Source organism: Cavenderia fasciculata (genome assembly GCF_000203815.1).
Source record: "Cavenderia fasciculata unplaced genomic scaffold Scf_Dfasci-G-p-12c09.r1-3, whole genome shotgun sequence".
Classification (NCBI taxonomy): Eukaryota; Evosea; class Eumycetozoa; order Acytosteliales; family Cavenderiaceae; genus Cavenderia; species Cavenderia fasciculata.
This window is the reverse complement of record NW_004457736.1, coordinates 188,328-212,171: the sequence shown is the minus strand read 5'-3', so window position 1 is coordinate 212,171 and position 23,844 is coordinate 188,328. Positions and strand designations below refer to the sequence as shown.

Sequence of the window (23,844 nt, the reverse complement as noted above, 5' to 3'; positions counted from 1 at the left end):
TCCTATTTACATTTAATTTTACAAGCCAAAAGGTTGTGTATCAACCCATTATGATTGTTGTTGATGTTGTTGTTGTTGTTGATGTTGTTGTTGTTGATGTTGTTGTTGTTTTAATTGATCATATTCTTTAAATACAGAATCTATATCATCAAGATGATGAAGAATAATCTTTGTAAATTCATGTGATATATCTAATTCACTCTTGAGTCCAAAACTAGAATGATCAAATGGAGCAACATCTGTCATTGAGTCTACAAATTCCATTAATCCTTTATGAATATCATTCTATAATAAAGATAGCTCTTGTTAGTAATTATATCATCTAAAGATATAGGATATGTACTAATAGTACTATGTTATCATCATACCTTTACTAAATTGAAATAACGATCAGATGTTTGTTTAAAGTCTTGAATTGATTGAGTAGAGTTTTGAACATCATATGCTTTTGACAATGAGTTGAGAGCTTTACCTGCACTGTTTACAGATTCTACCACTTTATCTTCAATGTTATTAAGTAATGTCAAAGAGTTCATAGTCTACCATACATATATAAATTAAACCTGAACTAAATGAACAAGTGCGAAATCTAATTTGGTAATCAAAAAAAACTATTCTAAATATTAACTTTTATTGTATGGATGATATCTATGTTGCAGATTATTATTATTGTTATTGTTTGTACCATCATTATTATTATTAATATCATTATTATCATCATTATTATTTGTATTATTATTATTATTATTATTATTATTATTATTATTATTATTATTATTATTTTCGTTCAACTATAGAATTGTTTTCATTATTTATATTATCTTTAGTTTCTGTATTATTAATGATTTGATTAAAAGGATCAATTGTTTCAAAGTTTAAAGTACCAATTGAATGATGTTTATCTTTTTTCTTTAATTTGTTGAATGGTAACATTAATTTCCAAGAGTGTAACATCATTCTTGGAGTGAGTGGATCTTTATCGCCATAAGTTTCGTCACCCACTATAACATGTCCAATTGAAGCCATATGAACTCGAAGTTGATGTCTTCTACCAGTATGTGGAAACAGTTGAATTTTACTGACTGCTTTGCCATTAAGTGTTCCATGTTCGAGTACTCGATACTTTGTTAATGATGCACGTCCTGCATTGGTTGATCCAGCAACACCAATTACCATCTTAAAGTTTGTAGGGTCATCTTGCATCTCTGCAATCGGGCTATCAATTGTCATCTCTGTGTTGTTGTTGCCGTCATAGACGGGATGAGCGTGTCCCCAAACGATTGCAAGATACTCTTTCTTTGTCTCTCTGGAACTGAATAGATTCATTGCACTGTTTGTTGCCTCTTTGGTGAGTGCGGTCAGAACAATACCACTCGTTGCATAGTCGATACGATTAGCAAACCTAACCAAACCTTTTAACTCTGGGAATCGATTCTCTATAAACTTTAGCACTGTATGTTCTCGATCATCACCATCAATACAAACATCTATAACAAACGAGTGATGTCAGCAATGCTTTGTATGTACTAGCATCATCATCATAGTTGACATACCAAATGGTTTGTTGATAGAAATGAAACAATCTGATTGATAGATGATATCAAAGTGAGGATTTTGAGGAGGAGTACGACCAATATACTCAGTTGCATTTAATGACATCATCTTTGCAACAAGTTAATAAATATATAACAACAATAATAATAGTTGATCATAATGATCAAGAGATGAAGTTATTGTTGTTATGAAAATTTTAGATCAAGAGAATACATTTTTTCAAGAGTTCTCTTTGAAATCCATATTTTATTAATAATTACAGCAAAAGTAATCCAAAAAAGAAACAATATACCTGATTGAATTTTAATGAATACTTGGATTGTTATTTGTGTTTGAATAAATATTATTATTATAAAAAAAATCCTACTAAATTGATTGTATTGTTTTTTTTTTTTAGTACATGAATATTCATATCCTTTGAATAACTTTCTTTTCTAGCTGATCTTGAATGGAAAATATTTCTCTTTTCTTTAAATTGTTTTTTAAAGTCTTTTAATTCCATGTTGCCATCTAAAAATTCTTGAGCCAAGTTGTCAGATACTGATTCTGAATCGTTGACAGCATCTGATAGTTTAGTATAAACGGCATGTGAAGAGAATTTTTGTTCAATTGCTTTTCTTTGATCCATCTTTTCTTGACACTCTGATTTTAATTGTTGATACAATCCCATTTGTTCATCCAAATTTGATCTTGTTTCTGTAATTTCTGTTTGAATCTTTTCAATTGCAACTATAATTGTTTTAAATAAGAAAAGGAAAGGATGTTTAGTAATAGGAACTTTTTTATATATCTACTCCCATTTGTTCGTACCATTATATTTTTGATTTTCAAGTTCTAAATTCTCCTTTTCAACAGACATTGCACTCACTTCATCAAGTGAAAAGATTAAATATTCCAAATCATCTGATTGTAAAAGTTCCAATAATTCTTCTTTTGTCTTTGTTTCAAGTTCTGGGAATGCAGTTGGTAGTGATGGAATGGCACTTTTTTTTGTATTGTTGTTGTTGTTGTTGTTGTTGCTGTTGTTGTTGCTGTTGCTGTTGTTGCTGTTGTTGTTGTTGTTGTTGTTGTGTTGTTTGTACATTAGTTGTTGTTGTTCCTGGTGAATATGGTGGTGGTGGTCCTTTTGGTGATTGTTGTTGCGTAGGTTGTTGTTGAGCATTATAATAAGTTGGTGGTGGAGAATATTGAGAAGTAGGAAAACGTGGAGGATTCTTGGAGTAATATTCAATATATTCCATAATCATTTTACTTAGATTGGTTTGTGGAGTCCAGTTGTTTGGTGGACTGATCGATAATGTTTGTCCATCACCAGACTCCAAAAAGAATGCTGGAGGTGAATTTGGGAAATAGATTGGTAATGATCTAAATAAAAGAATCAAATCGGTATATTTGTTAATAATCAAGAAGAAGAGTATCTAACAACCAACAAATAATATTATTATCATATCATACATAACAAGTTGAATACCTCCTAATAAAGGTATCTTATATGTTGACTCTTTTGCAATCTCTTTGATTGTTGGGTATCTACTCTTTAAACTTTCAATTTGTTTCTGTTTCCTGTGTATAATGAATGATGATTAAATGATAAGTTCAAGATATCGATATAGTAGTCTTATGTTTAAACAAGTTACTTACAATACCAACAACTCATTCTTTTCTTTGGTTGACATGATATTATATGATTATATTATCTATTTTATCTCTTTACTTTATTTATATATACACGTGAAAATAGAAGTGAACTTTGATTAATAGGTTGTTGTTAACTTTTGCCTTGCTTTCTCCCCTCAAAAAGAAAATTAAACAAGAATGAATCTAATCCTCGAAAAGTAGGTTTTCTTTTTTGCAGTGTTTTCAAAAACAAATGGAAGGGTTATTTATTTATTTATTATTATTAATAATGATTATTTGTATTTGTAATTAAAAGATAATCATCAAGTTGTCTAGCTACTAAATAGGTATCTGGATGATCGATTTGGTATTGATTAAATGCTTTAATTAATGTAAAACTACTACTATTTTCTTGACCATAGTTTAGACGTAATCTTTTAAATGTGCGACTCTGTTGGATGGAATCAAAAAGAAGATTACATTTTGTTTGAGTGCAACCAACAATACTTGTAGATAATTTCTTGATACTCTTTGAACGGGATATTAAATCGGTCACATAGTCCCAGCCATCTCCTTGTAAAAGATACAATTTTCTTAGTCTGGGCAATTGATCCAATTCAAATCCATAGAGATAGGCACTCGACTCGTTGATCCTTCGCATGTTTATTACTAGGGTTTCGAGTGTTGGAATAATGAGAGGTGATCCAATGTCGATATCATCGGGACTGTCAATACCAAAGTATAGTTTGGTGAGTTGAGTGTGTGCAAGTATTCTGAGCCATTCGCGACTCAAAAATATTCTGTCTAGTGATCTGAGGTGTTTAGCCCTTTCGACATACTCTCTAAACTCTGGTGTAGATGTCCTATTTTGATGAATCGATATAGATGTCACTGTATTTGGGATCATATTTGTCATCGTTGACCCGAATCGACTGAGAGTTAATTTGGTGAGACGTGGCAACACTGACAGTGCAGAGAGTACCATTTCAAAGCCATCGTTTGGAGGGTCAACATCATCTGATATATCGACAGATTCAATCAATTGACATTGTTGAAATAGTTGGGTGCATTCATCAGCGTCAAATGGAAAGACCGATCTAAACTCGATACTCTTCAGATTGGCCAACTTGGGTGATTGTTTGTCCATGTCTAACAGCATCTCAAAAAACAAGCAATAACGGAGTATAGGACCGGAATGTTGCTGCTTGAATTCGGTGGTGTGTTTAACGCGTAGACTCTCCAACTCTGGCATTGGCAATGCCAACAATTCTCGGTTGATCGTGTTTTCCTCTAAACTCTGAATCTCTAGCTCTCGTATCTTGGTTGAGACAGACACTAGTAGCTCAGAGTTTTGATTGGACATGGGAAACCAATATGGACCAGGTGTGAAATTAAGTCTTGTTGGGTACTGGCATAGGGCATATGCACTACGTTGTCTTTGCTTGATTGGATAGTAGTATTTGTTTACAACAAAGTCTCTTTCATATCTAACGGAATCTGGCATTGGAAAGCTTGGTTTCAATCGAGTGGTCGACGATTGAAGTGCAGACTTTACAATGTCAAACCATTTCTTGCATACACTTGCTAGTGACAATAGTTGATAGGTATCATTATCAATGACACAGTCCGTAAAGAGTAGATTGACAATGATTTGTGTTACATAGACTGGTATTTGAATCTCTTGTAATCTTTTTTGTAGTTGTTCTTGTTGTTGTTGTTGCTGTTGTTGTTGTTGTTCTTTTTGTTTGTTTCTTTGTTTTTGTCTCTTTTCTTTTCTTTGTTTATCTTTCATTTATTATTTTACCTCTACTACTACTACTAAAAGAAGATGATTCAAACAACAATGATCAACCAACTAAACCAAAAGAGCAAAACATTTATAGTTTGGTTGTTGCCGTCTCGACTAGAATTTAAAAAGAAAGATATATTAATATCCTGTGACCTTGAATAATTAGATTGTTTTCAGAAACATTATTTATCTTTACATAAAAGAGTGAACTGATTCTCTTCTCTTTTTCTTATTTATTTATAAGGGGTTTTTTATATAATATTATATACGACGTCGATCCACTGGACAATCAATCGAATGATTACCAATGGGATGAAGAATCATATAATAAAGGATTTCGTTGTAGTTTGAAAATTGGTGTTGTTGTTGTTGTTGTTTGGTTTGTTGTTGTTGTTGTTGTTGTGACAGGTTATTGTTCTTTGTTATAATATTACTACTATTATTAAAATTTAATCTTGACGAGCTAAAAGTTTCTTCTTGTATGTCTTTGCTGGAGTACTATAAAAATAAACAAGGAGTATTAATAAATATGAAATGACTATTGTCTATCAGGTTCCAGTTTCATCCAACTGGATTAAATAAATGAATATTAATAGTAATATTTACATGATTGTAACTTCAGCACCCCAACCACTCATAGCATCTCTTTCAATCGATGATAACATGCATTGAGAAACTGTTTCGAAAAGTTCATCCTCATTCTAAAATAAATAAATAGTTTATGTTAGCAAGTATTTCTCTTGGATATCTCTCTCTCTCTCTCTCTCTCTCTCTCTCTTTTTCATTCTTCTTATTCTATTGCTTCTTACCATATCCTTCTTATATAAAGTTTCACACAAACCATACATGGCAGGAGTCATTGTTCCAACCAATAAAAAGTCTTCGGTATATACAGAGGCACCAATGAGATCCATGCCAGAGATGAATGGTTTATCTTGTGTATCTAATCCACAAATAACTGGTTCTGTAAAGTATGGTCCGAATCTATAAATATTATTAATAATGTGTTCTATCTCTAAATAATCTTTAATTCAATCATTACCTCTTTTCATATAACATATTACCAACTAAATTTGAAAGTACTTGTGGTGTCATATCTCTCTCTTCTCTTAATTTATACAAGTTGTGTCTAAATACTAATTTTTGATATCTAAACATATATGTAAAAGTTGATAGGAAAATAGGATGAATCGATTAGTTACTACTCTTCTTTACACATGCTAGACTGCTGCTTGATTGCTTGCTTGACACATACAAAGTTTGAGCATCTGTTACAAGACCAGAGATACCAATGAAACACTTATCATTGATTCTGTAGACCTTTGGATGATTATTAGATACGGTTTGATGTTGAATACCAAATCTAAGATCGGTAGCGATAGCTACACAGTTCTTGCCAGTCATTACAATGACGGCACCACCATTATATGCCATAATACTCATCTTGTCTTTTCTTCTTTATTTAAATATATATATATGTATTATGTGTATGTATTACGTTTTAATTTAATAACTTTGATGAGAATCATCACACAAAAAAAAAAAGTGAACATCACCTTTTTTTTTAATTTTTTTTTAATTTAATTTATTTGATTAATTATAATTAATATACTATTACTATTACTATTATATGTTACATATTAAAGAGAGAGAGTACATATGTGTTTGTGGTGATTATTGTTTCTTCTCTATCTATCTCTTTTATCTTCTATCAAAATCCAAACCATTGAATATTCTTAAATCCATTTCATAGTGTTGTGCAGCCAAGTACAAGTCTCTAACGTATCGTTTGCTATAGTCAGCCATCGTTTTAATAGATGCTACTTGTTGTTCTATTCTACTTCTAACTCTATCTGGACGGATGTATTCATCGTTACTTAGGCCATGTGTTTGGTAGTTGCGCTTTTCAATCATGTTGTCAATCTTTAGGTCTACCATGTTTTGGTCTCTGCTTCCCATTCTATAGTTGGATTCATGATCATTACCAACTGATGGGTGTGCTTCTAGTATCTTGGCTGGGACGATATGTCTTGCATGACTCTCACCACCTGCACCAGCACCATGTTCTTTTCTATATTGTTGTTCAAACTTTCTTCCTGCACTTGACATTCCACAAACAATCAACAAACAACTAACTTCTTCTTCTTCTTCTTCTTTTTCTCTGTATCTTTTAATTGTAAATGATGATAAAAGAGTTGATCATCCGTCATGTCATGTTGTTGTTGTCGATGATCAAATTTCTTCAAACTTTCTCCAGGATAGCGAAATATTAGGTCTTGTGTGGACTCCCCCATCACCATCATCGATGGGTTTTCATCTCCTACCTTTCATCAATCAAACAGTGCGATAAACAAAAAAAATAGATAGATAGATATCTAACGATTGATGGTCAACGTAGACAACTCACAATCAAACGTCATTTGGCTCTTCCTCTCCAGACATTTTTTTTTTTTTTTTTCGTTTGATCAGGTGTTGGTCGTTCATCATTATTAATAATATCTTCACACGACTCCTTCACCTTCTTTTTTAAATAGATAGATAACTTTTTATTTACTTTGATTAATCGAACAAGTACTTTCACCTTACCCCTCATACTCGAAGTGTTTCTTTCACATTTAATCTATATCTATCTATCTATCTATCTTATTCCATCACTCCTCCACCCACCCCCTTTTTCAACACAACAATAATACATACAAATATATAAATATACTTTAGAGATGAAAAGTTTACTTAAACCATCAACCATTGCATTAGCCACTATTGGTGGTGGTATTGGTTTATTCTTGTACAAGTTCCTTACAATGGAGAATGTTTCCAATGGAGAGGGTGGAGCTATTGCCTTTGGTCAACTTTCACCAGAAGAGTATGCTGCTAGAACCGCCAAAAAGGAAAAGAAGGAGCGTTATGTTCAACCAAAAGGTGACGTTGCACCCATCCTCATCCTCTACGGCACTGAATATGGTTTGTCGGCCGAATTGGCACAAAAGCTCGAAAGCGAGATCAGTGAGATCAGCGGCATGTGGGCTCGTGCCGTCGACATGGAAGAGTTTGAGATGTTGGAACTTGAAAAGGAACAACTTATCCTCATCATCACCTCGACCTTTGGTGATGGTGTGCCACCCACCACTGCCCGTCCCTTCTTTGACTACTTGGAGGCCAACGCCAGCCAACTCCGTCTCTCGCAGGCCAAGTTTGCCGTGCTCGCACTTGGCGACCGTTCCTACCCATACTATTGCCAAGCCGGCAAGACTATGGACCGTCTCTTTGAAGAGGTTGGCGCCGCCCGTATCAAGGACCGCGTCGACGTTGACCAAGAAGACTGGCCCGTCTTTGACCGTTGGTTCAAGAGCATCATTGACATGTTGCCATCACTTGGCCTCGAGTGTCGTCCATCAGACTATTTATACGAGCGTGCCAAGACATTTGCCGCCAACGCTGGCAAGCACAACAAAAAGGTGCCATTCAGCGCCAAGCTCGTTGCCAAGCAGTTGCTCACCAACCCCAACAACCGTGACAAGGAAGGCTACCACTTTGAGTTTGAGTTGGCCGACTCTGAGCTCAAGTGGATCCCCGGTGACTCGCTCGCCGTCCTCGCCCACAACCAGGCCTCCGAGGTGGCCGCTGTCGTCGCTCAGCTCAAGTTGCAGGCCTCGCTAAAGGTCGCCACCCCCGGCTGGCACTACCAAGAGAAGTTTGGTGCTTCCAACGCCTCCACCATCACCCTCGAACACATCCTCACCAAATGCTACGATTTGCACAATGTCAAGCCAGAGTTACTCGTCCTCTTGCGCGACCACGCCAAATCAGCCGATGAAAAGGCCAAGCTCGCTGCCCTCGTCGCCGACGGCACCAGCAAGAGCAACGCCGCTCTCCACACCTTCCTCGAGCAAAACCATCTCGTCGACGTCCTCAAGATGTTTTCATCTGCACGTCCACCCATCAACGACGTTCTCTCGAACCTCTCTAAATTGCTCCCACGTTACTACTCTATTGCTTCATCGCAAGCTCACAATGACAAGACTGTCTCGTTGTGCGTAGCTATTGTCCGTTACCAATTGAACGGATCTGAACGTATCGGTGTCGCTTCTACCCACATGTCTGACCGTCTCAAGATTGGCGATCAATGCTCCATCTTTGTCAACAACAACCCAGATTTCCGTCTCCCATCTGATCCATCCACCCCAATCATTATGATTGGTCCAGGAACTGGTATTGCACCATTTGTTGCATTTATCCAAGAACGTGTCAAGATTGGCGCCACCGGCGAGAATCACCTCTACTTTGGCAGTCGTTCCTCCAAGATTGACTACCTCTACAAGGATGTCCTCGAGTCGTACGCCAACGACAATATCATCAAACTCAACACTGCCTTTTCTCGTGAAACCGACAAAAAGGTCTATGTCCAAGACAGACTCTTGGAAAACAGTCAACAAGTCTGCGATCTCATCCAATCTGGTGGTCACATTTACGTTTGTGGTGATGCCAAGCACATGGCTGTCGACGTTCATCAAACCCTTCAAAAGATCCTCGTTCAACACCTTTCAATCGATCAAGCAGAGGCTGAACAATTCCTTCATCAATTGGAAAAACAAAAGAGATACCAAAAGGATACTTGGTTCTAAACAAAAATGAAATTAAATTAATACTAATAAACTTATATAAATATACAAATCAATTTTACGCTAATAAGGTATTAAGGATCATTGGGCATGCTAAGAAAAAGAACAAAATGTTTATTTTACTAATTAGCTAATTTAAATTAGCTGTGAAATTGGGATGGACAGTTTGATTGTGGCCACAACCTCTTGTAGAGCATCTTTTGGGGTTTCTTCCTCGGAACCAAGTACATTCACAATTTCCAGATCGTCCCCCTTTGCACCTAGTAGCACGCAAGAATTCCTCTTTTTCCTCGTTGTTCCATTTGGGCATCTGTGCCAACTCACGAATGCGATCAGTACTGATGGTTGGGAGTCGAAATAATGTGGGGAACCATTCTCCAAGTGGTCGTTGTCAGTTATTGGGATATGATCAGATCCCATTTGGTAGTTTGTTTGATCCCGAGGTTCTTGGTTGTTTGGTTGGTCGAGAGGTATCTGTGGGGGTGACTCAAAATCAAACTGGAAAGAGTCATCAACCGGATGGTTTGGTTGACCTGGAGGTGATTGGTTGTTTGGTTGGTCGAGAGGTATCTGTGGGGGTGACTCAAAATCAAACTGGAAAGAGTCATCAACCACCGGATGGTTGGTTGACCTGGAGGCGATTGGTTGTTTGGTTGATCATGAGGTGCTTATTGTTTTGTTGATCATGAGGTGCTTGGTTGATTGGTTGATCTTGAGGCGGAGGGATTGTCCTCGATTGAGAGTTTTTCGATTTGGTCTGGTAGAAAATGGGTTTGGGATTCAGTACCCATTGGGGATCCTACCCTTTCCGATAAAAGATACTTTCTATGGAATCTTGAGACTTCATTAAAAAATTGCTCAAGAGGCTCTTGGTCATACTCTTCTGTCTTTCTTTCATGTTTATCCTGTCTGTTGTATCTTGGGAAACTGATGCAGAGTGTCAGGTTCTAGAAAATATTAAAGGAAAAAGTTAATGTCTATCTGCTCAAGGTTTGAGGAAATGTTGATACATACTCTTAAGAGTGTCAATAGCTGCTTGAATATTACGTGCTTTTCCAAATGAGATACGAAAAGATCGAAGGAGTGGTACCGTCATAATTCTAAGATCATCTCCATCTATATCTTCCTCATTCAAAGTATGGGCATGGTCTTTAACATCGTCCTCTTTATGGTTCATTGCCCATTCATATACCTGAGCTCTTGACTAGTCTTGCCAATCAGTTTTTGGTTCTCCTGTAACTGAAAATATAACAAACCAGTTTCCATCTCTCGAAAGTAGGTCAGTTTCAAACTAAATTGGAAAAGATTCTTTTAAATTAAGATGTATTCTGAAAAGGGAATAATAAGGAAAAGTAATAAACTATGAATAACTCTTGAGGTCACACCTCTCTGTTTTATAAAAAAAATGGAAAATTAAATTTATAATTTATTATCTTTAAGCTCTTTTGAACAACTTAATAAAACTATAATTTATAAATTTTAATCATACTACAGTGTAAATAATGAATCAAACACTGCAAGTCGTTGGTGTTTGTGTCGAAATAGAGTGAGAGAGGGATTAAAGTATAGAGAGAAAGAGAAAAAGAAAGAAATAAAGACTATCAATTGTTTTGTTTTTTTGGGGTTTTTGAACACTACGAACGAACGAGGATAAAATCTACTCGTCAGCTAGATGGTTCGGGGTGAGTTTATTATTTTTACAACATTATATATATTGAAGGGGACAGGGGGGGCAAATTGCTTAGAAACACTTTCTGTGGACGATGGATGGACCAGACTCGTCGTATTCCTCCTTGGAGATCCACATTTGTTGGAAAGTGGAGAGGGAGGCAAGGATGGAACCACCGATCCAGACAGAGTACTTACGCTCAGGTGGGGCGATGATCTTGATCTTCATGGTGGATGGAGCAAGGGCAGTGAGTTCCTTGTTCATACGGTCAGCAATACCTGGGAACATGGTGGTTCCACCAGAGAGAACGACGTTACCGTAGAGATCCTTACGGATATCAACATCACACTTCATGATCGAGTTGTAGGTGGTTTCGTGGATACCAGCAGATTCCATACCGAGGAAGGATGGTTGGAAGAGGGCTTCTGGGCAACGGAAACGTTCGTTACCGATGGTAATGACTTGACCGTCTGGTAATTCGTAGGACTTTTCGAGTTGAGAAGAGGTGGCAGCAGTTTGCATTTCAGACTCGAAATCGAGGGCAACGTAGGCGAGCTTTTCCTTGATATCACGGACGATTTCACGTTCGGCGGTGGTGGTGAAAGAGTAACCACGTTCGGTGAGGATCTTCATGAGGTAGTCAGTAAGATCACGACCAGCGAGATCGAGACGGAGGATAGCATGTGGGAGAGCATAACCTTCATAGATTGGAACAGTGTGGGAGACACCATCACCAGAGTCCATGACAATACCGGTGGTACGACCAGAAGCATAGAGTGACAATACAGCTTGGATGGCAACGTACATGGCTGGGGTGTTGAAGGTTTCGAACATGATTTGAGTCATCTTTTCACGGTTGGCCTTTGGGTTGAGTGGGGCTTCAGTGAGGAGAACTGGGTGTTCCTCTGGGGCAACACGGAGTTCATTGTAGAAGGTATGATGCCAGATCTTCTCCATATCATCCCAGTTGGTAACGATACCGTGTTCAATTGGGTACTTCAAGGTGAGGATACCTCTCTTGGATTGGGCTTCATCACCAACGTATGAATCCTTTTGACCCATACCGACCATGACACCGGTGTGTCTTGGACGACCGACGATGGATGGGAAGACAGCACGTGGTGCATCATCACCAGCGAAACCGGCCTTGCACATACCAGAACCGTTATCGATAACTAAAGCCTAATGTAAAAGAAAAGTAAAAAAATGGAAATTAATTAGCATTTGAAAATGAGGAGTAGATGAGAGCAGTTGCTTGATATTGTTTTTTTAGTCTCTAGAGATACATACTTGAACGTCGTCAGACATATTGTATTATATATTATATTGTTGAATAAAAAACTGACTTGAATGATGAACAAGAGCACTCTTTTATGCTTGCTGTTCCCCTGCAAGGGAATGAATAAACCCATTTATTAATTTTTTTTTTTATGGCTTGAAATGGGTTTTTGAACAGCAAAAACAAATATTTTGACAGGGATTTTTTAGTTTTGTGGTGCGGGAGGGGGTGTCATTTTGATCGAATTCAAGACAGGATATTTTTTTAGTAAATAATTGGCACATACTTGCTCATTTCAATGATTTGTGAAATTTTTTTTACCCAACCCACCAAGATATACACTGCAAACTTTACCTCGAGAGGTTTGGAATGGATGAATGGTTAAGGAGGAAAGAAAGTTAAGTTGAGCGTCTCCTCTAGATAGATCTGTCTACTATGATGTTAAAATTCTAAAAAAGTAAATTTATTATTATTATCACTGATTGATTCATCAAAGATTAGTTTGGATTGATCAGTAACAGTTTGTTTGGTATGATGTAATAGTAAATCTTGTCTATTATCAAATGACAAGGTTGTATTTAGGTTTTTGGTAGATGTACGATAGTGTTTATGATAGTTGAGTAAAAAGGTATTGACTTTTGACATTAGGAATGGTCTATGTATATTATCATCATTGATAGGGTTGTTGGTTGTTTGTATCATATTATAGGACTTGTCAAACATTGTCAAATGATTTGATAGAATATCTAATAATTGTGTATCTTGTAATTGGCATATACTATGAATAATTTGGTCGGTTGACATGAATGAATCCAAGTATTCCAAATGTGGATGATTTAATAGTATCCTTTCTATTTCCATCGTTCTTTTACAAAGACATAATTCTAAAAACAATTGATTTGGTATCATTCTTGCAATGATTAATTGTTCTATAATATCCCAACGTCCACATTTGGTAATAGCCACACTACAAGATATATCCAAATCCTTTTTTGTAATTTCAGCATAACCAGTTACAACACCTTTGTTAAAGTATTGTAATACATCTAATCTAAAATGATCGGCATACGCCAAAAATGATTGCATATCTACCCAATGTTTACCTTGTACTGCTAAATGATTAGACATTCCAATTACTTGTTGAAAAGGATTGAACTTGGCAAACAAATCAAATAGATCCTTTCTACAAGAATATCTTCTTTCATCCAATGATTGATGGTTTTGTTTGTGCATTGATTCTAATATTCTACTACCAGATTGCGGGTTTGCTTTGATTCTATGAATGTATTGTTGTAACAAATAGTCAGAGTCAAACTTGAAGGATGTCTTGACCAATAGATAACAGACTAGTGCTGTTTCACGATCTTTCATATAATAATCAAACATTTGATGTAGTTTTGATGGATTACAAACAAACGAGTTGATTGTACCTCTTTCAACACGACCATAAGATTGTCTTGGATTTCTACCAAAATCTCAATCATTTAATTTGATTACATATGAATAGACCAATTTACGTAAATATATATTATAATGTAATACATTCTTTACTTTTTCTTCATATTGAAGATTAAGAGAAGAAGTAGTAGTAGTATTATTCATTAAAAAAAAAAGTTTAAATAATGAAAACTAAAAAGGATTCTTCTTGTCTTGAACATCACCCATCATCTTTTTTAATTTATTTAATTAATATTCAAAAAAAAAAAAGTAAATTTATTATTATTATTACCAATTGATTCATCAAACATTAGTTTGGATTGTTCATTGGTTAGTTTGGTATGATGTCGTAGTAGATCTTGTTGACGGTTGAATGAATTAAAGGTAGTGTAATTGGCATATACTACGAACGGCTCAGCAAAATGTGGATGATCTAAGAGTATCATTTCAACCTTTTACAAAGACATAGTTCCATAAACAAAGAGTTTGGAATCATTCTAGCGATGATCAGTTGTTCTTTAATATCCCAACGTCCACATCTGATAATTGCCACATCTAAAATGATTGGCATATGCAAGATCAGTGAAAGATGTCTTGACCAATAGATAGCAGAGTAGTGTTGTTTCACGATCATTCAAATAATAAACAAACATTTGAGATATCTTGGATGGACATGAAATGATCGAGTTGATTGTGCCTCTTTGAGGAGTTACAGGATTGTAAGGGTCTTGTGAACCTAATAGTCTATTAAAATCTCCATCATTTAATTAGATTCCACTGGAGTATGAATAGACCAATTTATGTAAATAAATGTTATAATGTAAAACATTCTTTACTTTTTCATCAAAAGAATATTAGTAGTATAATTGTTGTTTGTATAAATAAAGAAAAGAAAAGTATTTTGGTTTGGGTTTTCTAAAGAAAAGGTCGCTCTCGATTTTTATTTTTAGAGAAGAAAAAGGAATTATACAAACCAAATTATTTAAATTATATCATCATTATAGGAAAACTAAGGGACAAACAGCTTGGAATTGACCAGTCCGACTCATTGGGTGACTGGAAAAAAGAAAAAGAATAATTAGTATTGTTTTTTGATTATGATCATTTTCCAACCACTCTGTCTGGTTGGCCCCAACTACTACTACCCAATCGAAGGATATAGATATAAATAATAAAACAAGTAATAGGGAATGATAAAAGAGGAGGAATTAAATATATCTTTTAAATATATTTCTCCACCCTCTTTTATACGATTTATAAATATATTTGATTGATTGATTGATTGATGGTTGTGTTGAATATTGATTACCATGTTAACCTAATATTTTGTTATTATTATTATTATTATTATTATTAGTATTATTAATTATTATTTAGTTATTATTATTATTTAGTTGTTATTAGTTTTTGATTTTATACATTGGTTGATGATTTCTTAAACTTTGGAGAATGTGCAAAAAAGGAAGCAATTAAACCAATAAAAGCACAACCAGAGAAACCAACACCGGCAACCCAAAAGAAACCTTGTTGAATGTCTCCATTGGCAGCGGTACTGTCCATGACACGACCAAGACCAAATGATAAGAGAGAGATGATGATGGCATAACTACTAAAGAGGAATCCCATCACCGATGCCAATGGACTGCCCTCGGCGGGATCATCCTCATCTGGTTCGGCGTCATTTTTGTTTACAACTTGTGTCGATTGTTGTTGTTTAGTGGAGGAAGAGTCGGAGAGATCGGCCAATGCCTCTTCGATAGACTCGGTGTCGCTCACCTCGGATGGTTCGCGGATTTCCTCAGGGTCGTCGGTTGGATTACGGTCGGTGCGGTCCATGGTCGACACGTTCAATGGGAATGAAGACTGGATAAAGGAGAGTAGGGAGATGTCACCAGCAGCCCAACTGCACGATACAACGGCCATGAGAGGGATGAGACTGCATGCAACCTTGATGGCTTCACCTTTGGGTGGATACACGAGGATCCAGACAATCGAGCAGCACAACGTATCGGCACGTACCCACCACATTGGGTTACGTACACGTTTACCAAATTTGACGACGAGAAGGGATCCAATAGCTTCACCAAAATTAGAACCACCGGTTAATATACCAGACAGGGAACCATCGTGCAAAATCTTTTTGGCAAATACTGGGAACAACAAGTTCTCCAACAAACGATGGAGTACTTGTGGTACGACATAGGTAAACAGAATCCACCAATACTTGGCCGACAAAATAAGACGTGCGCCAACAGCCACCGTCTTGAGATAATTGAATACTTCTCTTCCGGCAATCTTTAATCCGTACACAATCTTGTTCTCCTTTGCATTGGACCCATCTTCATCAGCCTTGACAAGCACCTTTTGTGGTGGGAATGGTTGTGCAATGACAAAGAAACAAATAGAAGCGACCAAGAAAAAGGGTGGTTGGAGGACCAAGGCATAGACGGGACCCAAACTCTTGATGAGAGCGGTCGAGAGGAATGCGCCGCATGTACCACTAATCTCGTAGAACAAATGGACAAGACCATTGAGTTTGTTGAGTCGGTCGGAACTGTCGCCCAACACTTGACGTGGGATCAACTTTCTCGACACTTCGACCATACCCAAAGAGGCACCCATCAACAAATAGACAATGATAATAATCCATTTGTTCCAGTTGCCAAGCGACTTTATCGTTCCCTTGTATCCAGCTTCCAATAATAAAAGGAATGATATAGTAAGACACATCAATAAAAATACACATGATGTTACTCTACTTGGTCTAAATTTTCTAACAAATGGTCCTACCATAATACTACCAAATGACTAAAATTAAAAAGTAGATTACAAAGTTAATATATATTTGATATTATTATTTCTTTTTTCTTTTTTTCTTTTGTTTTTTCCAACATACTTGAGAAATAAAATAAACAATATTCATAACAGCTAATAAAGTGACACCATAATCATCGAAACGGTCGAGGACTACAAGACCAAGAGCACTAGAGAGAGTTTCAAATGCAAATTTGAAAAACATGGAACCAATAATGAGACGAGTTTCATTGAGATGTTCGACAAAGTAAAACTTTGGATTGAGTCTAGAATAGTGTGGGGTATTGGCAGCTGGATCTTTCAACGATTGACTAGACTTGGAGAGTTGACCACTATTTCTTTTCATCTCTGCTTCAGCTTGGTCAATGATCACTACTGGTGATGTGGAATCTTTAAGATTATCCATTTCAACCATGGCAGGAGAAAATGAAACGACAATATTATTATCGTTTGTTGTTGTTGGAGAATCAACAATATTATTATTATTATTATCGTTGTTGTTGTTGTTGTTGTTTGGTTGGTTTTCCATTTTTATTGCTTTGGTGGAGGGAGGCTATTTATTTATTATTATTATTATTTCTATTTTGATTAAATTAAGGAAAAATGATAAAAATATTATTGACTATATTGATATATAGGTGTAGGTGTCTCGGGACCACTCAAACTTTACAAGCAAAGGAAGAAAAAAAGGAAGTAAAAGGAAAAAAAGAAGGAAACTTTAAATGGGGTTAAAGCTAAGGAATGGTAAGGGTTGGTCTATTCTACTCCTTGGGTAGAAAAGAGTAGGGGATAATTGGTTTTGTTTTGTTGTTTTGTTGGTTTAAAAATAAATTAAATCAACAATTGGTTGTTAATATTATTATTATTGTTGCTTGGGGAATTGATTTAAAAAAAATAATAATAATAATAACTAAACCAAGATGAGATCAAGTAAGAGATGTTGATATGTTGGTATGTTGAGTTGTTGTTGTTGTTGTTGTTGGTTCTGACTAGTTAAATTGTATTGTTTGTAGTCTAACAACAGGAAAAAAAACCAGAAACGCACAATTAGATGATAGAGTGAGTGAGCGAGTGAGACTGGTTGTTGTGAATGACGAAAATGAGTAAAAGATGATGTTTGTTTTAAAAGTGACGGTGTGGGATGGATGGATTAATTATAGCAGTGTGTATAAGTGTGAGATTATGATGATGATGACGATGCTTAAAGGTATGAAACAACTGTACCAAAAGAGGTGTAAAAAGCGGAATTGGGGGGTATGAATGAATGAAATAATTATTAACACCTAGGATTGTGGGCGAATATGGAAAAAGGGGTTGGTTTTGATCAGATGATCAGTCGACGATCTTCTTGATGTTGTATGGGTTGAATTGTGAATTGAAAAAAATAGATATATAAATATATTTATATAAATAATTAATATTATTATAATAATTGTTGAAACAATGACAACAACAAAAAAATAATAATAGAGAGTAAACTCTGGCACTAGTCACACTCTACTAGGAGCAATGAATGACAAAGAGCAGATGAAAGGAGGATGGAGGTTTGGGATTAAAAAAAAAATGTGTTGCGATGAGAAGCAGCAGGTGGTGGTGTGAGCGACGACAACTATTACTACAGACAGAAGTAAAGAATGAAACTGGTTCAAGTTATATAAAGAAGGTAGGGTAGGAGAGGAGGTGAGAGTATGAGGAGGAAACGCAATAAAATAAAATATTTATAATTAAATGGCATATGGATGACGAAACATCATTTAGTTAGGGGGCATTCTTTCATTCATCAAATCTCTCTCGGCGCAACAGCCAGCCAACAAACAGTAATTATTCCCAGTCCATTTGCTGCAAAGATTGTGTTATAAATTTATTTTTGTAAACTCGTTACTACCTAGGTAGGTGTTGATTAGATCTAGGGGTGGGGGGTTCTTTGCAGGACTTGCCTTGGAAAACGAGAAGTCAAACGGGCTGTTGCCAACTCTTTGACAAAGATTTCGATTTTTTGAAAACACTTTCGGTTGTTTAGGGGGCTTGTTTTGATACCGTTTTAAAATGAACCGTTAGAGTTTTCGACTCGTCTCAGCGTGCTCACCACAAAACATGTTCTGCAAATATCCTTTACAGATTTCCGAAATACTCAAAAAAGACGTAGAATAGGTAGGGGCCATCATAAATTAAATGCCCCTCGTTCTCAAAATCTTGCTCCCTCTCTTGGAAAGAGATCGATTTGGAAAGCCGAAAACCCTCCCCTCTTTTTTTCTTTTTTTTTTTGGATTAGTCGGCAGAGTTATCCAGATTACTTTTGGGAATGGTTTATTTACTTTTCCCATCTAATACTCTGTCTGATTGATCGCCCAAATTAAAAAGAAAAGAAAATGGATAATAATATCATTTTAATTAAATGAAATGATTTTTCATTATTTTGGGTAGGTGATAATCATTAATATTAATAATAATTATTCAAAAAGTATTATTATTAATTCCATCATGAAATATTATTTCCTTCTTGTCTCGGATCCTTAAATATAAATATAGTTTTCGTTAAAATAATAAGTTAATTAAAAATAATTAATTATATTGACAATTTTGAAAAGCATTCGTCTTTCGGTTTTAATTGATTTGTGTCTGTCTGTCTGTAGATTGATAGTTAGTTTTAGTAGATAATAGTAAATAAAAATGAGTGAATCAATAGAACCATCAACCTCTACTACTACAACCACAACTACCACCTCTTCTACTACTACACCAACTCCACCAGCAGCCAAGAACACTGGATTCTCTAGAAATGAAGCAACTGTTGGTATAACATGCTTTCTCGGCACTACTGCACCATACAAAGGCTTATTAAAACAGAGATACAGTGATTTTATAGTAAATGAGGTCGATTTGGATGATAATGTTGTCAGTTTAACTTCATTGACTTATGAAGATCCAACTACACCAAAGCAAGATGCCACTGCTACAGTTGAAACTGAAACTACAACTACAACAGAATCAGAATCAGAATCATCTAAACCTATAAATACTGAAGAAGAAATTGTAAGATCTATCTATCTATCTATCTATTTGTTGTTATAATAATAATAGTACCTAATCCTTGTTTCTTTTTTAGATTAAATTTAATAAATTAAAAGAATTGGTAGGAGAAGAACAAATGGAAGAATTTAAAGCCTTTTTTAATGGACCATCAAAGACAGAGATAACATCAACCTATAAATTCAAAGAGAACAAAAGTAAAGAAGAACGTACCAATCTACACAAATTGATCAAAGATTTTGATTTGGTCACTGAAACTAAAGATAATCGTGTTGTTGTTAGTGCTGGATGGTATGTTCAACCTATATATATACATATATATTATGATTGAAATATAATATTATATATAGTTATTAATATATTTGATTTACCTTTTTCTTTTTCTTTTTCTATTTCTTTATTAGTAATACTAGAAAAAGAGAATTAGCAAGAAATGTATGGGGAGGTGATAAACCAAAGTTTGTTCAATTTGTGTTACACAAGGAGAATAAGGAATTATTGGATGCCATTGGCATTCTATCAAATGTGATGCATGTCAATCAAAGATCGTTTTCATTTGCTGGTACCAAGGACAAGAGAGGTGTGACTTCTCAACGAGTCACAGTCTACAGACAATCACCCGAGAATATAGTGGCTGCCAACCAACGTTTGTTTTCATCGATTCGTGTTGGAGGTGATTTCAAGTATGTCGACAAACACTTGATGTTGGGTGATTTAAATGGTAACCGTTTCACTGTGGTCATTAGAGACGTGTCGGGAGACGACGAGTTGATTGCCGAGTCGGTCGCACAACTCAACCACACTGGATTCATCAACTATTATGGTTTACAGAGATTTGGAACTGGGTCGGTATCAACCAACCAAGTCGGCTTGGAAGTGATCAAGGGTAATTGGGAGAATGCAGTCATGTTGATCTTGGGACCAAGAGAAGGCGAGAATGAAGACTTTATAAAGGCACGTACAAAGTACAAAGAAAATGGTGATGCAGACGCACTCTTGCAAGCTCTACCCAAGTACATGGTCAGCGAGCGCAAACTACTGATGGTTTTGAAAAGAGATAAAAAGGGATTCTACAATGCAATCAACAGTCTTCCACGCACACTTCGTATGCTCTATCCACATTCTTACCAAAGTTATATTTGGAACAAAATGGCATCTGAAAGAATCACAAAGTTTGGTTTCAAAGAGGTTGTAGTTGGTGATTTGGTTGCTGTCTCTAAAAATAATAATAACAAACAACAACAACAAGAGAAACAAAAGGATGAAAAGAATGAAGAAGAAGGTAGTGGGGATGTTGTTGAAATGCCTGTGGAAGATGATGGAGGTGACGACAAGGATGATTATCAAGTGACACATGTTACCGAAGATGACATTAAGAACAAACGATACACTATCGATCAGGTTGTACTACCCATGCCTGGATCAAACATTGTTTATCCAAGCAATGAAATTGGACAACGTTACAAAGAGGTTATGCTCGAGGACGGAGTTGATGAGGCTAAAATCAACCACAACAAGACCAAAGTATTCCACCTCAAAGGCAGTTATAGAAAGATTATTTCTCGTCCAATCAACCTTGAATACAAGATCTATAGATACGACAGTGCAAAGATCCCATTGGCACTCAGCGATTTGGATCGTCTCAATGGAAAGGAGGAACCACAAGACCTACCAGACGGTAAATACAAAGCACTCAGATTATCATTCTCCCTTCCATCTTCATCCTATGCTACAATGGTTTACAGAGAATTACTTAAACAACCAACAAATGTTTTACAACAACAACAACAATTTAATCATGAAAAAGACAATAATAATAATAATGAAGAAGACAATAATACCAAAAATCTTAAAAGAAAATTGTCTGAATTTGCAAATAATGATGGTGATACAACAAAAAAGGAACAAAACAATGAAAAAGAAGAGACAACAATAACCGAAGAAAGAGACACCAAAAGATCATCGTCGATACCACTCTGAAGTCCCGGGATTTCACACGATCCAATCTTCTAAAAACAACAGCAGAGGAGGAAAAATAAAAACAGAAGATATCTGATTTTCAGACACTCCCATTGCAAGACAAACACATTCAACATTGAAATGAGGTGTTTGTTCAACTAGTTGAGAGACGTTGACTAAAATAATACAGTACTATTTATTTATTTAATTATTTATTTATTCATTCATTATTCATATTTACATTTATAACTATCAAAGAATGAGAACAATTTATCAATTTATTTCAGATTCATATGAAAAGAATAAAGAGTCAGATGCAATCATTCTACCTCATCATGAACAAGGAGAGACTGAAACAAAGTATTGTAATGTCTCTTATACTCAATTGATTGCTGATTCAATTACAGTATCAAACAAGTTGACAAACAGCGGTCTTGTAAAAGGTGATGTTGTATCAATTGTAGCTATCAATGGTTACTCTATTTTATCTACCTTTTTTGTATGTAAACTTAGAAACATAGATAGATAGATAGAATAGAGAAAAGAGATATTTATATTAATATTGTTTCAATTTAGGGAGTAACATTTGGTAAATTTATTGCAGCACCATTAAATTCAACCTATACAGTTGAAGAATTTAAATTCTATTTGGAGGATATGGGAGCCAAGTTGGTTTTCATTCAAAGTGGATTAAAGGCAGCTGTTGATGCTGCAAATGAATTGGGAATCAAGGTTTGGGAGTTGAAGGAATTACCAAACTATGAAACTCACAAGATGACCTATTCACTAGACGGTCAAGTCATTGGTAATGATCAATCAGTGACTTCAATCCCTTTGGAATCACAACCACAAGAAAATGATGTAGCTTTGTTCTTGCATACCTCTGGTACTACCAGTAAGCCAAAGGGTGTACCATTGAGACACAAAAACATCGCCGTCTCCTCTTCCAACATTGCCACCACTTTCCACCTCTCTCCACAACACAGATCAATGGTTGTCATGCCACTCTTCCATGTACATGGTTTGATTGGTGTTACCATGTCTACCTTTTTCGCCGGTGGATCGTTGGTTGTTCCACTTCGATTCAGTGCATCCACCTTTTGGTCAGATGTCAAGCAATTCAACGTCAACTGGTATTCTGCCGTCCCAACCATTCACCAAATCCTCTTGTCCATGGAAAAGAATGAAACAGCAAGTCCACATAAAGGATTACTTCATTTTATTAGAAGTTGTTCTTCTTCACTTGCTCCAACTTTATTTGAATCTTTGGAAAATTGTTTTGGTGTAAGATAAATATAAAATAATAATTATATATATATATATATATATCTCTTTTACTAATATTTGATTGTTTATTTTAGTGTCCAGTAGTTGAATCATATGGTATGACTGAAGCATGTCATCAAATGTCATCGAATTTATTACCAATTGATGGAAAGAGAATTCCAGGATCAGTTGGTAAGGGTACCAATGTACAAGTTGGAACTGCCAATGATAATGGAGACTTGCTCAAACAAGGAGAGGTTGGTGAGATTTGTATCAAGGGTGACAATGTATTTGATGGTTATCACAACAACCCAACTGCAACAGCAGAGAACTTTACAAAGGATGGATGGTTCTTGACTGGTGATATTGGTAGCATCGATGAAGATGGATTCATTACATTAAAGGGTCGTAAAAAGGAAATCATCAATCGTGGTGGTGAAAAGATCAGTCCACTCGAAGTAGACAATGTCTTGTTGGAGAATGAATCAATTGCCGAGGCTGTTTGCTTTGGTGTTCCAGATACCAAGTATGGTGAAGAAATCTGGGCCGCAGTCATTCCAAAACCATCATGTCCTGAATTGACTGAAGAAGATGTAAAGAAATTCCTTGCCACCAAGATTGTTGGTTTCAAAATCCCCAAAAAGATCTTTGTCACTCAACATTTCCCAAAGACCTCTACAGGTAAAATTCAACGTCGTAACATTAGTTCTTATTTCTTAAATCTTAAATAAATTGAACAAAACAAACTTAGCATATTAACACAAATATATAATGTATTTTTAGATTTGATAATAATTAGTTAATTATT

At 35.6% G+C, this 23,844-nt stretch overlaps 12 protein-coding genes across 12 annotated transcripts; 3 read left to right on the top strand and 9 right to left on the bottom strand.

Moving 5' to 3' along the window:
- Nucleotides 1–48: 48 nt before the first annotated feature.
- med11 (putative mediator complex subunit 11) lies at nt 49–536 on the bottom strand (the record flags this gene model as incomplete). The annotated part of the gene is made up of 2 exons (XM_004361633.1): nt 49–285; nt 369–536. The coding sequence occupies 2 exons, from the start codon at nt 534–536 to the stop codon at nt 49–51; spliced, it is 405 nt and encodes a 134-aa protein (XP_004361690.1).
- A 241-nt stretch (nt 537–777) lies between these two features.
- Nucleotides 778–3,230, bottom strand: vps37 (Modifier of rudimentary family protein; the record flags this gene model as incomplete). Its single annotated transcript, XM_004361632.1, has 7 exons — nt 778–1,487; nt 1,554–1,662; nt 1,955–2,283; nt 2,365–2,537; nt 2,575–2,919; nt 3,010–3,117; nt 3,196–3,230. The coding sequence occupies 7 exons, from the start codon at nt 3,228–3,230 to the stop codon at nt 778–780; spliced, it is 1,809 nt and encodes a 602-aa protein (XP_004361689.1).
- A 224-nt stretch (nt 3,231–3,454) lies between these two features.
- On the bottom strand, nt 3,455–4,963 carry DFA_05973 (uncharacterized protein; the record flags this gene model as incomplete). Its single annotated transcript, XM_004361631.1, has 1 exon — nt 3,455–4,963. The coding sequence occupies one exon, from the start codon at nt 4,961–4,963 to the stop codon at nt 3,455–3,457; it is 1,509 nt and encodes a 502-aa protein (XP_004361688.1).
- A 446-nt stretch (nt 4,964–5,409) lies between these two features.
- On the bottom strand, nt 5,410–6,394 carry psmB3 (proteasome subunit beta type 3; the record flags this gene model as incomplete). Its single annotated transcript, XM_004361630.1, has 5 exons — nt 5,410–5,458; nt 5,567–5,661; nt 5,770–5,944; nt 6,003–6,110; nt 6,216–6,394. The coding sequence occupies 5 exons, from the start codon at nt 6,392–6,394 to the stop codon at nt 5,410–5,412; spliced, it is 606 nt and encodes a 201-aa protein (XP_004361687.1).
- A 267-nt stretch (nt 6,395–6,661) lies between these two features.
- DFA_05971 (uncharacterized protein) lies at nt 6,662–7,069 on the bottom strand (the record flags this gene model as incomplete). Its single annotated transcript, XM_004361629.1, has 1 exon — nt 6,662–7,069. One exon carries the CDS (start codon nt 7,067–7,069, stop codon nt 6,662–6,664), a length of 408 nt encoding a protein of 135 aa, XP_004361686.1.
- A 611-nt stretch (nt 7,070–7,680) lies between these two features.
- redA (NADPH-cytochrome-P450 oxidoreductase) lies at nt 7,681–9,585 on the top strand (the record flags this gene model as incomplete). The annotated part of the gene is made up of 1 exon (XM_004361628.1): nt 7,681–9,585. One exon carries the CDS (start codon nt 7,681–7,683, stop codon nt 9,583–9,585), a length of 1,905 nt encoding a protein of 634 aa, XP_004361685.1.
- A 680-nt stretch (nt 9,586–10,265) lies between these two features.
- On the bottom strand, nt 10,266–10,759 carry DFA_05969 (uncharacterized protein; the record flags this gene model as incomplete). The annotated part of the gene is made up of 2 exons (XM_004361627.1): nt 10,266–10,529; nt 10,634–10,759. 2 exons carry the CDS (start codon nt 10,757–10,759, stop codon nt 10,266–10,268), a joined length of 390 nt encoding a protein of 129 aa, XP_004361684.1.
- A 242-nt stretch (nt 10,760–11,001) lies between these two features.
- Nucleotides 11,002–12,559, bottom strand: DFA_05968 (uncharacterized protein; the record flags this gene model as incomplete). Its single annotated transcript, XM_004361626.1, has 3 exons — nt 11,002–11,045; nt 11,332–12,433; nt 12,542–12,559. 3 exons carry the CDS (start codon nt 12,557–12,559, stop codon nt 11,002–11,004), a joined length of 1,164 nt encoding a protein of 387 aa, XP_004361683.1.
- Nucleotides 12,560–12,971: 412 nt separating this feature from the next.
- On the bottom strand, nt 12,972–14,132 carry DFA_05967 (uncharacterized protein; the record flags this gene model as incomplete). Its single annotated transcript, XM_004361625.1, has 2 exons — nt 12,972–14,005; nt 14,048–14,132. 2 exons carry the CDS (start codon nt 14,130–14,132, stop codon nt 12,972–12,974), a joined length of 1,119 nt encoding a protein of 372 aa, XP_004361682.1.
- Nucleotides 14,133–14,485: 353 nt separating this feature from the next.
- DFA_05966 (uncharacterized protein) lies at nt 14,486–17,310 on the bottom strand (the record flags this gene model as incomplete). Its single annotated transcript, XM_004361624.1, has 4 exons — nt 14,486–14,703; nt 14,990–15,023; nt 15,387–16,775; nt 16,864–17,310. The coding sequence occupies 4 exons, from the start codon at nt 17,308–17,310 to the stop codon at nt 14,486–14,488; spliced, it is 2,088 nt and encodes a 695-aa protein (XP_004361681.1).
- Nucleotides 17,311–19,451: 2,141 nt separating this feature from the next.
- On the top strand, nt 19,452–21,791 carry pus7 (tRNA pseudouridine synthase D; the record flags this gene model as incomplete). Its single annotated transcript, XM_004361623.1, has 3 exons — nt 19,452–19,814; nt 19,888–20,102; nt 20,216–21,791. 3 exons carry the CDS (start codon nt 19,452–19,454, stop codon nt 21,789–21,791), a joined length of 2,154 nt encoding a protein of 717 aa, XP_004361680.1.
- A 238-nt stretch (nt 21,792–22,029) lies between these two features.
- On the top strand, nt 22,030–23,767 carry DFA_05964 (AMP-dependent synthetase and ligase domain-containing protein; the record flags this gene model as incomplete). Its single annotated transcript, XM_004361622.1, has 3 exons — nt 22,030–22,269; nt 22,347–23,054; nt 23,132–23,767. 3 exons carry the CDS (start codon nt 22,030–22,032, stop codon nt 23,765–23,767), a joined length of 1,584 nt encoding a protein of 527 aa, XP_004361679.1.
- Nucleotides 23,768–23,844: the final 77 nt, after the last annotated feature.